We start from the raw sequence: 13332 nt of genomic DNA on the forward strand, positions 1-13332 counted from the left end.
ATCCACGGAGTGAATGATGATGAGTGGGCGAAGCTGCGGAGGTTCATCCGGTAACCGTGAATCTTCCGTGACTTCTGCCCAGTACATCATCACCGACGTGAGATCGGGCTCGTTTATACTAAAGGTTCGATGAGAGTTATGACGACTTGCAGCTCACTTTAATTTCACATGTACGCTGTGAATTTTCATTGTTATTCACGCACAGGAGAAATCGCACACACGCACTACCTTGGAGGTCAAAATCCATGCCTATATATACGGGGTGGTCAGTGAACGGTTGTGCAGCGCGAGCGGTCGGTTTTTTCAATCAAGACGCTGCCGCGACGCTGCCTGCGTCGGCGCCCCTGCGCCGCGAGGCAAGAAAGGGGGGCGGGACCGTAGGAGAGGAGAGGGCGATACATATCACGTACTGTCGCAGCGCATTGTCTTTAGGGAGCCTTCATGTGTGCACGCCCCCTCCGTTTTTAAGACTGGTTGCACACTACTACGACGAGGACGAACGGGTGCCGCTATAAGGAGCTTCGCCCCTAATAAGATCGCGAATTAGGGTCGAGAGAATACGAAGGGGAGCTGCAGAAACACAGTGAACTATATTGCACAATTGTGGTGGGCCCAGCAAGGCGATAAAGTAATATAGGTTATGAAGGCGACTGACGCTGTGTGTGTTTCCTGTGAGCGGTCGTTTGTGTGACAATGTGATCCAAATTTCATTTTGGCTGCCTTATTGAAACACCGAATATGAACAAGATCATAAACACGGTATAGGCTAAACGATAAATAAAGACAACCCCGTGCCATTGGGTTAATCTGATAACTGATACATTTAATCATAGAGCGACAGGCGTGAACTTTTACGGTGCAAGGAGACGTTAGGAAGGACAAGATTTATAAAATGTTGATGGAATAACACTTGCACGACGAAAGTACTTACAGAAGATGATGCGATCCCCGTGATTTTGAACAAGTTCAACATTAAGAACATAGTTGCTAAGATGTGAATCGTATATGCATGCTGCGAACTGGAACTTGCGTTGTAGTAGTATATTTCCTCACTAAGTCTAAAGTGTATAATAGTATTCCTCTGGCTTATCCTATACGGCGCGTTTTCAAGCACCTTCGAAACCGTTGGAGCACTTGATAATCAGGATGGCCCGAAGAATGCGCTTAAGATCTCCTTTTCTGTGTTATAATGCGCATTGTCGAGCGCACAAGAATAACTGATGTTGGCACTGATTCTTCCTGTACTTAATAACCGTACCAGCCTGTAGATTGTCGTAATAACGGCAAGTTAGTAGCCCGTAGTAGAATCTAAGCGCACGCGGTAACATCAGCAGTTTATTAAAGCGAAAGCCTTGTATGTGTCATGATTAAGATGCAATGTTTAGCAGGTTGGCGATTCATAATTAAGTAATGATCCAAAAAAAAGGCAGCCTCGCCGCTAGGCCAGGTTTTCTTCGAGTTTCCGCTTTAGAGCTATCCCGTTGAGACATCTAACCGCCCTAGTCACGATCTTATTAGCCTTATTTTGATGAGGCTGCACGCCGCACCAATGCACGGAACAACGGACCCAACGATCTGTAGTCCGTTTACGGGCCACATGGAACTAGGGGCGGTGGTGGTTTCTTGCCCGTGGAAATGCTCTCAAAGATTCACTCCAATCCAGCGCGGCAGCGATGTTTTCGTCAGCTGTCCCGTCTTGTTTACTTCGCGTCACTTCCCTTAATTAGGCCACTCGAAGTCAGCACAAATGTTCGTCTATGCCCTTTCGCGGCTTGCGCTGCACCGACGAACGTGAAACCATCGTGCACGTGGGAAGCAAGTTGAGCACTAAGGCAGCCATCTTGGAACATGGGTGTAGTGGATGCAGGCATGAGGGAGGGCGCGCGCATCGACACCCCTCGCTAGTGGGAACGGCAGCGATTCTCCGCGCTCAATACTTGCGGTATGAGTTCTAAAAGCATTTATTTCGGGTTTTACAAAGCCGGTAAAATAGTGTATGCTGTAGCTGTGTTAGTGCTTTCGCCCAGGTCAAGTGTTTGACTTATGTAATATCTAGATAAAAATATGGAAATTGATAAAGCTACATTCTCTTCATTGCGTAAGACACTTCGCACTTCAACCAAATCATTCAAAAAGAACAAGCTTACTTTCTCTCGTCAACATTCACAAGATAACCGACATTTTTAAATTTCGGAAATTAGGAGAAACTTTGCAAGAATCAAGCGTGTGCTGCGTGAACATCTTCACGAGGTCTTCTGAATATGTTGACGTTTTATGTATGATAAATTAATGATCTGCGAACTTTCTCTTTGCGTGGCCATTTATATTATAGTACTGATGTTAGTTATGTGGATGTCCATTCTTGTATAAATTTGCGTTGTTTTGTAATCTTCGACAACTTCACAATGAAAACTACCATGCAACAGGAGAGGAGTCGCCGGAGCCATGCAAAGGCACTAACAGCTCTATAAACACATTTATTAAAAGAACAGCGAGTTATTTCCACAAATTGTTTTTACCTGTCAATATAGTTTCGTCTCCAGTTTAACATTACAGTGAGATTTGCGACGTGTGTTTTGAAAAAAAAATCACTCACTTTAACGTTTGCTTCCAACTACGCAGTGCTTCCGCTTTCGCAGTAGTACTACTAAGCAGCTGACACATGGACGTTGAATTTTACGCGCATCCTAAATAAATTCACAAGTATAGGGACGTCACCGAAACTATTTTATTGCGATAGCAACTATATGGACGGTCTCGGGTGATTTTTGCCGTCGCCGTCGCCGCCGTCATGCTGCGTATATGTATAAGTATGTATATATACATCAATATCCCAAAGAAAAATAAATAAGAAAAATGCTTCCGAAGCGCGGAATCGAACCAGCGACCTCTGAAATCACAGCGCGGTGCGCTAAGCACTACTCCACCAAGCGTATATCCCTAAGTATCTAACGGCGAGCGTTATATACACACCCTTTACCGTTTGCAGTCCTCCGAGACGGAGGCGCTTATAAGCGTTTCTTCATTACTAGCGAGATGGCGCTAGGAGCGCGTCGGGCGCACTAAAAGGCGTCGACCAGCTCTCTCGCTTACCTTGCCCTTCCGCTGTCTGCTCGCGCGGGCGCTCGAACAAGCTACCGCAGTGTTCATGATTCTCAGCAGATGGAGCTACGTGGTACCTCTCACCGCGCGTCGCGTACGTGTAGCTAAAAGCGTTTCAGATGTCGGGAACGTACGTGAGTGTACTTTTCACGTTTGCGTATGAGAAGTCTCTACGTACGTGAAATTAAAACTGTCAAGTAGCTGCCGGGTAGTGATGGACGCACGGTAGTTGCAGCGCGTCCAACACGGGCCGCTCTTCTTGCTATCGCATTCATTGCTTCGCCCTTGCGGCGAAACTGTGACTTTTTTCATTTTAAGATGTTACATTTTTTATTTCAATGAAGAAAATGCCTTTTCACATGTCTCAACATCAACAACTCCTTCTTCTTTTCGAGCGTTTTAATGCAGGCCACGGCCAATATCGTTTTCTGTTAATATATATTTTTTTTATTTTATAAACAGACAGCGTCATTTCCACGCTTATTTGCTCTTGAGTCCTTTAAGCAGCACATACACGTGGCGGATTTCTATTAAGCCTAATGCCACATGCAAAAGAAAAGTTGTGCAACTACAAGATGGCGTTGTTGCTGTTATTTTCTTTATTTTTGCGTGAATAGATGGCTTTTTCAATTTTGTTGTCTTAGCACAAAGCAATATCCGCGAGTGTACCAAGCGGAAAGGCGCTCAGTGCAGGCGAATAAATTGATACAACTAGCTACGAATGGGAAGTCACAGCTGTCTTAGATGGCAAGAACTGTATTTTTTTCCCTTTGCTAACTGCTCTTCATTCAACAATTTATAAAATGTTTTGTTTCTTTTCGTTGCATTTTGGTTCTGGCGCTAGAAATTTCAATTTCGGCCCCACAGATCTGCTACTTTTTATAACGCCTGATAAAGCAAAAGAGGATTTGAATGGCAGGATAAAATCGTTTTGACACTCGTTTATTTCATTTGCTTTGCAAAATTTTGAAAACTCTGCCTTGGGATTTGTCCCCTCGGCCCTGCGTGTCGGTTTTTCTTTTGTGTAGCTAACATTCTCTTTCTATCCTGTGTTCATTCTAATGTGAACAAACTGAATGCCCGCAATACTTGGGAACAGTAAGCCTTACGTTGCAGCAGCGGCTTTTGCACGTCGCTTGCTCGTTTAGTTCAGTAGACACTCAGCGATTCACCAGATGCTCATATCCTCATGCTCGGTGCGGCGAAAGACAAACTTAACTGAAGAGAAATAGGGGTTACCACAGATTATCTGTCCTTGAAAAGAATTAGTGTTGTCACAATGACCTTTTTTGGCTCATTGTGTAAACTGCGAGTTAACGAAGCCGTTTGTAATGACATGAGCACATAATAGCAATTACAGATCGCTTTGCTCATCATCTTACTATACAATGTTGTCCTACTGCAGGATGGAATACTTACGTGGAAGTAGTTTATATGCAAGTCAGGAATACACAATTCATTATTGGAGCAACCCTAAGTTCAAAAGGAACATGGTAAGCGTTCTCTATTTCTTGGTCACACGGGGAATCGGGGCAATTATATCGCTGTATTCCGCAGAGGATACAGTTTGTAAATGTTACTTCAATTCGAAGCCTACGAAAATATTGTACTCGTGTATCGCGAAAAAGTGCTGCTACGTCGTGTTCTATTGTTGGGTTCAATTTTTATAAGAATGGCCGTTTTGTTTTGGTATTATTGCACCATTTTGCGGCGGAGCATTTCCCCGCAGTACCTTTTGCTACCCTACAAACGAACGAGCTATCTTAGGAGACCAAAAATAGTCGAGAGAGTACCATACTGTAAATTGCGTGGTATAGGGAAAGAAACGCTTCCAACTGAAACGTCAGTCTGTTCTTTCGAGCAAACTGTATTTAAAGCTTAATTTTCTATTTCTTTGTTTCTATTTTCCTGTGCAAATAAAGAACAGTAGAACCATCGACGCCAGTCTTGAACATTTAGGTTTCATTACAGAAAGAGATAATGGCAGGTAGTTTGCTGAATTATTTGGTGGAAAGGGAAAACATCACTGCTCGCATGTTGAATACAGTTACCTCACAAAACGACCAAAGACAAGTAAGTGTTCCTATTTCTTCGAAAACGGGATTCCAAGTATTTCTAGTGTTTCTAAATGATTCTCGGAACACGATAAGACACTTTGCAAACTTCTCCCAAATGACTCCAGTCTCTCCTAGCGAGCAAAAGCGATTTGTGTTGCTCACTCTAACGAGCATGCAACGAGGGGCTGCAATAGTAGGCATGCAAATTAGACGTTGGGAGAGTGTTACAGGCGGGTGAACCTGCAAAACCACGAAGAATGAAAGTAGGGTCTTTGAGGGCGTAACACGCGAGGAGTAAACTTGAAAAGAATGAAGTATTCTGCGTGCATAACTCATGAACAAGATACTAATATCCTCGATGTTTTCCGTATTTGTGGCAGAGACCAGCAGTCACACATCAAGGTTACTGGTTTCACGAAGAACTTCCTGATTAATTATTCGCGCACTCTCTCCTAGGCGGTCATGGTAGAGCTTTTGTGCGTTTTGTATTAATTTTGTGAGAAAACGATCCTTTTTTATTATCTGCCGCTGTAAGCATAACAGTACCTCGAGGCAGCAAATAATTCACATTCGTAAAGCTCAGGCACAAAATCAGAGTCTAGTTTTACGAGCGACAGTGAATAATTTGTAGACACTATGGTGTCGGTCCCGAAAAACGCATGTTTTCTTACGTCCTTTTGTGTTTGGACTTTCAGATTTAGATTGAATGCTTACCCCCTGAACTATGCAGAAGAACTGAGAATTGGGCGAGTTGGTGTTCGCGCTGGTGTTCGTGTCCCTTCTTCACCTCTGTCTCGTTGTATCGCGCTGAATCCACACAATATGTTTCCTCAACTATGACCTAATCATATGCGTGACTTCAATTGCAGGAAGTACTGCAGATTAACTTTATTCTTAAGTACAAACTTCTACAGGTTGGGGTAACATTTATGTTCTTTCATTTCTTTTCTCTTGCTCATTTCAGCGGTGTTTTTAAACGTACGAGAGAGTGCCCTAACCAAGTCAACTGTAGAGACGTGTGCAACGGCATGTTTAGCACATCAACAGATGAACATGCGCTATAGGATTATGAATAGGAAGGAAGTAAAAAAGAAAAGCTGAGTGCATTTTTATCTCGCTAAAACAATGGAATCGCAGAGATCCAAGGTCAGCTTGCAATTTTCATCGGGCGCGACCAGCTAAGCTTGATGTAATATCATGGAATAGCAGACAAGACACAATGAGGAGTAAATATGTGGAACTGCAAATGTTAGTTTTTTTTATTAACGCAGCCTCAATATGCCACCTCCTGGCTAGCACAGAAGCTCAAGATACATCATTAATATATATTGGTCCCCTGTACAATCTTGTTACAGGAGCGAGCTTATGTAGATGTAGATGTAGTTGTAGATCCTGTACTGCTGGCTCACACCTGCTTAGGGGGATTGGCCAAGAATCGGGTAGCTTAGAAAAAATATTTAAACACTAGAAATGAGAATAATTTTTTATTTTGTATAACAAAACGATTTTTTGCAAGTTAATTTTGCGAGAATAATAATTAAAAAAAGGAAAAAGGTGGGTGGAATTTCTGTATTTTACTTTTGGTTGACTATGGAACTTTGGAACTCTGGTTATTGGGTAAATCTCTGCGATTGTTCTATGATATCTTGCATGGCCTGACATACTTTCCCGCTGCTGTGTCCAAGGTAAGTGCACCTAGAGATAGTAAATTTGAGGTTGTCAACTCTAATCCCATGATGCGTAAAAGCGTTTCTAGAGATGTCTTTCGTAATGTAGAAAACTTTTTACAAGAGATCAGAAAGTGTTCTATTGTTTCCTCGTCCCTACAAGAACAAAGCGGCGATGGTGCGAAACCGGCTCAATATAAATAAAAGTTTAATGATGGAATACGACAACGCAACTTCGTAATTATAACTTCCAGATCTATGTCATGACATGTTGAACTTTTCCAGGGTGTCAATAGATGATTAATATCCGGGGAAGCCCAACCATGGTGGTCTAGTGATTATGGCGCTCGATTGCTAACCCGAAGGTCGCGGGATCGAATCCCGGCAGAGGCGGATGCATTTTCGGTGGAGGCGAGAATGCTTGAGGCCCGTGTACTTAGATTTAGGTGCACGTTAAAGAACCCCAGGTGGTCGAAATTTCTGGAGCCCTCCACTACGGCGTCTCTCATAATCATATGGTGATTTTGGGACGTTAAACCCAAGATATTATTATAATGTCCGGGGAATTTTTTAGAGATGGTATACTGAATTCTCGCATCATCATTTGGCTCCGAAATCTAGCCTCTACTATAAAAGTTGATGTAGGAGTAATATTAATAGCTGGTTTGTCTAACGCCGCTTTCGCTAATGCATCAGCTGTTTCATTTCGAAATAGGACTCTATGTCCAGGTACCCATACTAAACGGACATACGTTAACTGATCAGGTATGAGGGATTTGAACTCTTTCAATGTGTTCATATCACCGGATGCCGTGAGCGCACTGCATACTGATAAAGATTCCGTTATGATTACTGCGGAATTTATTGATGTGGGCAGTTGACGAAGGGCCAAGACTATCACTAAAAATTCTGCAATAAAGATGGGTGTGTAACCTGGAATTCCGAGGGAAAAGGACCAGTCGAGAGCAGGGCATGTCGGAAAGGAACCACATTAACATATGTAATGTAGTGTGGTAGAAGAGTAATGTAACAACCAGGCGTCACAGAATGCGAATTGTGCAACGAGTGGGTTGTTGAATGCTTCCAACCCATTACAAAGGGCTCTGCCATAATTCTTCATCGTCATCAGCCACATCATCAACCAAGTGCACATAATGCCTTAGAGGTGTTTAGGGGGTACCACGGTTCTCCTCAGAATGACGAAAAATTGCGTAGTGGCTGATTCCCTACTTCACATAAATTGTGATTATTTATAGCGTAGTGGGCTCTTTGCAAGTGCGCTTCTATTGGTTACCAAGGAAGCCCATAAGGCCCCTATGGACCATTTCCTAAGGGTCTCAATAAAGTTAATTTCCTCTCTCTCTCGCTCGTTCTCACGTTAACGTATGTTATAAAGCGTGGTAGGAGAGTTAAATAACGACAGGGAGTCACACAATGCGAATTACGTAACTAGTGGGTATTTTAAAGCTTCCAACGTATTACATAGGGCTCAGCCATAATTCTTCATCGTCATCAACCCTCGCATCAATAAGGTGCGCAAAATGCCTTACAGATGGCACCTCGCTTCTCCGCAGAATGACGAATAATATCGGAGTGGGTGCTTTGCAACTTCACAAAAACTATTATTTGGGGCGAAGTTGGCACGTTGCTAGTGTACTTATATTAGTAGCCGCAAGAGAGTTTCTAATAATAATAATATCTGGGGTTTAACGTCCCAAAACCACCATATGATTATCAGACGCCGTAGTGGAGGGCTCCGGTAATATCGACCACCTGGGGTTCCTTAACGTGCACCTAAATCTAAGTACAGGGGCCTCAAACATTTTCGCCTTCATCGAAAATGCAGCCGCCGCGGCCGGGATTCGATCCCGCGACTTTCGGGTCAGCAGTCGAGTGCCATAACCACTAAACCACCGTGGCGGGGCGTAAGAGAGTTTCTAACGGGCTCTAGAAACACCGCTCTTCCAGCTTTCGCTGTGTCTGTGCGGCGCTTTTCGTTCAGGCCTGACATTTTTTAGTTAATTTTCAACGGTAAGATAAAAAACAAAACATCGCGTCATTTTTTCTTCATTGCGTTTTCGTGCTGTTCGCAGTTTACGAAAAATTTCGTTGTGCCATTAGGCTGTTTTTCTGTGAAAGAGTTACCCCGCGGTCTCAGCCTTATATAGTTTACAAATGTTTCGTCATTTATAGCGAGAAAGGGGCCCATGGAGTTTCGTATCATTTTTCAAGCCCACAATTAATTGAAGTAATCCCCAGTCCCAGAAAACGCAAAGAAAACTGGAAGACAAGTTGTAGGCATGCATTTAAAACGAACATAAAGAAACAGACGCCATAAAAATAGTGATGAAAGGTTTTTACTTGAAATTACATCTTGTTGCACATATGCAACACTGGGCAGTAATGGAACGGAAGATATAAGGATAGGTAAACGGTAGCTGAGCTTATATAATTTTTTTTCTGAATGCAAGAATGAAACAATGATAGAAAATGGATTGTCCGTAGGTGTTCTAAGCCTGGTGAAAGTGCGTAAAGCAATTACGGTTTTTATTGAGGCACAGATACACCTGGCACTTTGAGTAAGAAACAAAGGTGTAGCCCCCTTTGCAGGCCTTGCATCTGGTTCTGCGCTCGTTCCAAAGTGGCCAATGCTGTGTTCCGTCCTTTCGGACGTTTCGTGGTACTGCACTGAGGACCTTCTTCACGGCTAGGACATTTTCCTTAGATGGTCGTCCAGGTGCACGCTTTCTGTAAAGCACCAATGCAGTCGCAAGCTTCGACAGAAAACTACGCAGAGGTATTCTACGATTGCCTTGCTGTTGTGCATGGCGTTTATGCAGAAACCATGCATTCACTGCGGTCATTTTCACGGTGTACCAGAATATGTACATGTACCATCGCTTTGCCCGCATTGGAAACTGTAGCACATATTGTCTAGCAGGTCAACACCACCAATTGACTTATTGTACATTGGCACAATAGCAGGGCACTCAACTGGAATGTGAGTCTTCTGCTTCTTGTCCCATCTTTTGACAGTTGTTATGGGGTCAACACCGACACAATTGGAGATGAGTGTCACTGGCCTGTTGTCGAACCACTTCACGGCAACCATGTTGTTTTGACCACACGACGCAACACAGAAGTCCAATGAGCCACGACCTTTCTTTCTAATTTCTTTCTCGTTCATCAACTTGCATGATTGCAACCTGTTCTCTCGAACAGTGCCAATGTATGAGATTGTCCTGCATGTCAGCTCGCTCACAAAATGAGGACTTGAAAAAAAGTTATCACCGATAATAAGGTTGTTTTCACGGTCAGGGAGGCTTGAACAGAGCTGGATAACAACTCCCGCTCTAAGACCAAGCTCATACCCACCTTGATCCCCGCAGAAACCATTACTAGAGGCTAGGTACACGTCGAAGTCATAACAGAGCCCCGACTCACCTGCCCGGGCCCAAAGCTTGAGACCCCACTTGCATTTGGACTTGCTTGGCAGGTACTGTCGTATTGGCGACCTTCCACGGAAAGGAATCAGAATCTCATCAATACAAGACTTCGTTTCCTGTGGAATTTTCAGCATGTTTTCACGCAGTTCTGATAGCCAGGGGCGCACTTTCCAACATTCGTCTTCTATCGTTTTTTTCTGTTGCAGCATCATTGTCGACGAAGTGCAAGTGACTTGTTATCTTCTGGAATCGGTTCCGCGACATAACCTGTGCTACAAGCTCATACTTGCTTCCATGTTCTCAGTATGCACGTACAGTGGCGGTCAAAATATTGCGGACCACGGGAGCGCGTAACAAAGAGCTGCGAGGCGCCTTCTCACGGCTGCTTGCGAAGCTCTAGATCGCGCACTGCGCACGCGCATCCTTGTTTACTTGCCGGCCTGCTCGTTCGCTCGCTTCAAGTGCGCGCGCACCAGAACGCCAGACAAGGCGCAAGGTGCCGCTTCTGCAGTCACCGCGGAAGCGCCGAGCGATTTGCCTAATGACATCTTCGACAATTCGCACCGGTGTGCACCGGGGCACCCAGACGCTACGATGATTTTACTAAACGGCGTACCAGGGCGCCCCGGTGCGCACCGGTGCGATTTGTTGAAGATGCCATAAAAGAAAACGTTTCTACTTGGCGAAAACTGCGCCCTGGTCTGGACAAAATTTTCGGCAGCTTTCAAGATTTTTCCTCTTCATTTCTTAACCCATGTGGGTTTTCCTTGTAGGTTTGTGCTACAAACCGGTCGATGCCAAGTTTTTTCTTTCATAGCGCATATAAACGGGCGCAGGATAGTTGCACCGAGCACCACAAAAAAAAAATTGCAGCATGCATGAGTTCCGCGAATGGAAGCTGCCGGGTAATCTTATCACGCATGTCAATTTGAGGCAAACTGACACAAAGCGTATTTTGCACGCTGCGGAGCGCCTGGGAACAAAGCGTAGAGTGCGGCGCGCATCGAGCAGTACAAGTTACATATTTTCGTCACGTTTACATCGCTCGGTGCTTCCGCGGCAACTTCCGTGGCACCAGCGGCACCTTGCGATTTCTCTGGCTTTCCGGCGCGCGCGCACTTGAAGCGAGCGAACGAACAGGCCGGCAAGTAAACAGGGATGCGCGTGCGCAGCCCGCGCTCTAGAGCTTCTCAAGCAGCCGTGAGAAGGCGCCTCGGTGCTGTCTGCCATGCGCTCCCGTGGTCCGCAATATTTTGACCGCCACTGTACATTGTGCATATCCACGAGGCTCATACAAAAAAAACATTCCAAGCACAGAAGTTAGTTCTTCAGTAGTCATGGCTAGCGGCGTTCCATTTTTCTGCAGGTAGTACTTGTTAGCTGCTTCAACGACTCGTGTCAGCATCGTTCTTGACACAAACAAGTCAAACAGCTGCTTTGCTGTGTGAGGTTCGGAGGGAGGCAAAGGCAAGTCATTTTTGAAGCATGTTCCTTGCTGCTGAAATGATGTCTTCTTCCACGTATAGCGCTTCTTCGCGTATGTCGCTTTCAAGCCCGTTGTGGGTGCCGTGACCTCATCCTCGGACTCCGTCGAACTACTTTCTTCATCAGAGTTTCTATCAACAGTTGCCACTTCCAATTCATCATCGCTACTCTCAACGGATATATCACTCTGGTTGCAGTCAATATGGCGAAGAAAGTTGTCACTTCCAAGGAAACGCTTTCGTCGTGTCCTGGGTAATCCATAGAACAAAGACGACGACATACCAGCCTGCAGATACCAATAAAAAAAATAAAGACAATTTTACTGCACTCGAAAACCACACATGTTGTCATTAGCACAACAACATGACACCAACACACTGCTAATCGGAAGGATGGAGTCATGTTGCATATATGCAACAGTCGTTCAGTGGGACATTACTGCCCACTGTTGCACATGTGCAACGTGGCATATAAAAATATTTTACTTCAATGAAAGCTTGAAAAGCAAAACCCTGAATGCGAATCAAAGAAGGAGCACCTTTGTTTTAATCCTAAGCAATATCAACTGCCTGTCGGAAATATTGAATTAGTTATTTAAAAAATAAACATACCTGGTCAGCGGAGCTTACGTGCGGCATGGAAGACGCCATGTTGCAAGAAGCTTTGCGGGTGCAATACTACCACCAGTGGTGAAATTGTGAACTGCTGAGATAGAAATACTACTGATTGAAAGAGTAACATCAACTTTTTTCCGGACCATGGTCATCTGCGCCATTTGTAGGTTGGTAAACTGCGCGTTGAATATATGCAACAGCGGGCAGTAGTGCTTAACAGCGTAGATGTTTTGGGGCTGGCCATGCCCGTGAAAGGTCGCTGATCATCACGCAGAGCCGCTTCACAACGGAGAATCCCCGCTTGGTCACTTGGCCTAGCGGTGTGGCAGAGTGAGGCTCGGTACGAAGGAGAAAGGGCCGCGCCTCGCCTAGAGTGCTGAGAGAGAGGCTCGCTCGGAGGGGGAGAAGGTGATGAGCGTCGTTCTACGCTCGCTCGGATATGAAGAGGGTTTACTTCCTTGGCGATGTGGGCATGTAACGCACAAAAGCACTGCTTGCAAATCTGCTTGCGTTCCAGCGCCGCCGTGGTTGTAGAGTATTTTAGTTTGGCGTTTTTACGCTCCGCACAGCCGCGAGGGGGAGCGGGGGCGCGAGTGGGTATGCGCCCTTAGCCGCAAGCGGACTAGCGGAGCGAACTCCAGGCTCCGCGTACAGGCAGGGAGCGTGGAGTAGCCCTGCCGTTCCCACTAGCGAGGGGTGTCGATGCGCGCGGCTTACCTCACGCGTGCATTTACTACCCCCATATTGCCTTAGTGCTCAACGTGCTTCCCACGTGTACGGCGGTTGTGCGTTCGTCTGTGCAGCGCAAGCCGCGAAAGCGCTTTCGCATAGGCGAACATTTGTGCTGACTTCGAGTGGCCCAATTAAGGAAAGTGACGCGAAGTATACAAGACGGGGCAGCTGACGAAAACGTCGCTGCCGCGCAGAATTGGAGTGAATTTTGAGAGCATTTCCTCTTTTT

The 13332-nt window shown here is 45.2% G+C and overlaps 1 protein-coding gene across 1 annotated transcript in view; it reads right to left on the bottom strand.

Annotated features, from left to right (window-relative positions):
* The window catches only part of LOC125757849 (uncharacterized), a 23178-nt gene extending 10771 nt beyond the window's left edge, over positions 1-12407 (bottom strand). Inside the window, exons 1-3 of the mRNA XM_049414058.1 lie at positions 12369-12407; positions 11542-12043; positions 10271-10341 (exon numbers count right to left, since the gene is read on the bottom strand). Of these exons, the coding sequence (XP_049270015.1) occupies positions 10271-10341; positions 11542-12043; positions 12369-12407 (612 nt within the window). The remainder of the gene's footprint in view (positions 1-10270; positions 10342-11541; positions 12044-12368) is intronic.
* Between the last annotated feature and the right edge of the window lie 925 nt (positions 12408-13332).

The sequence above is a fragment of the Rhipicephalus sanguineus genome, chromosome 3 (genome assembly GCF_013339695.2).
Source record: "Rhipicephalus sanguineus isolate Rsan-2018 chromosome 3, BIME_Rsan_1.4, whole genome shotgun sequence".
NCBI classification, from domain to species: domain Eukaryota; kingdom Metazoa; phylum Arthropoda; class Arachnida; order Ixodida; family Ixodidae; genus Rhipicephalus; species Rhipicephalus sanguineus.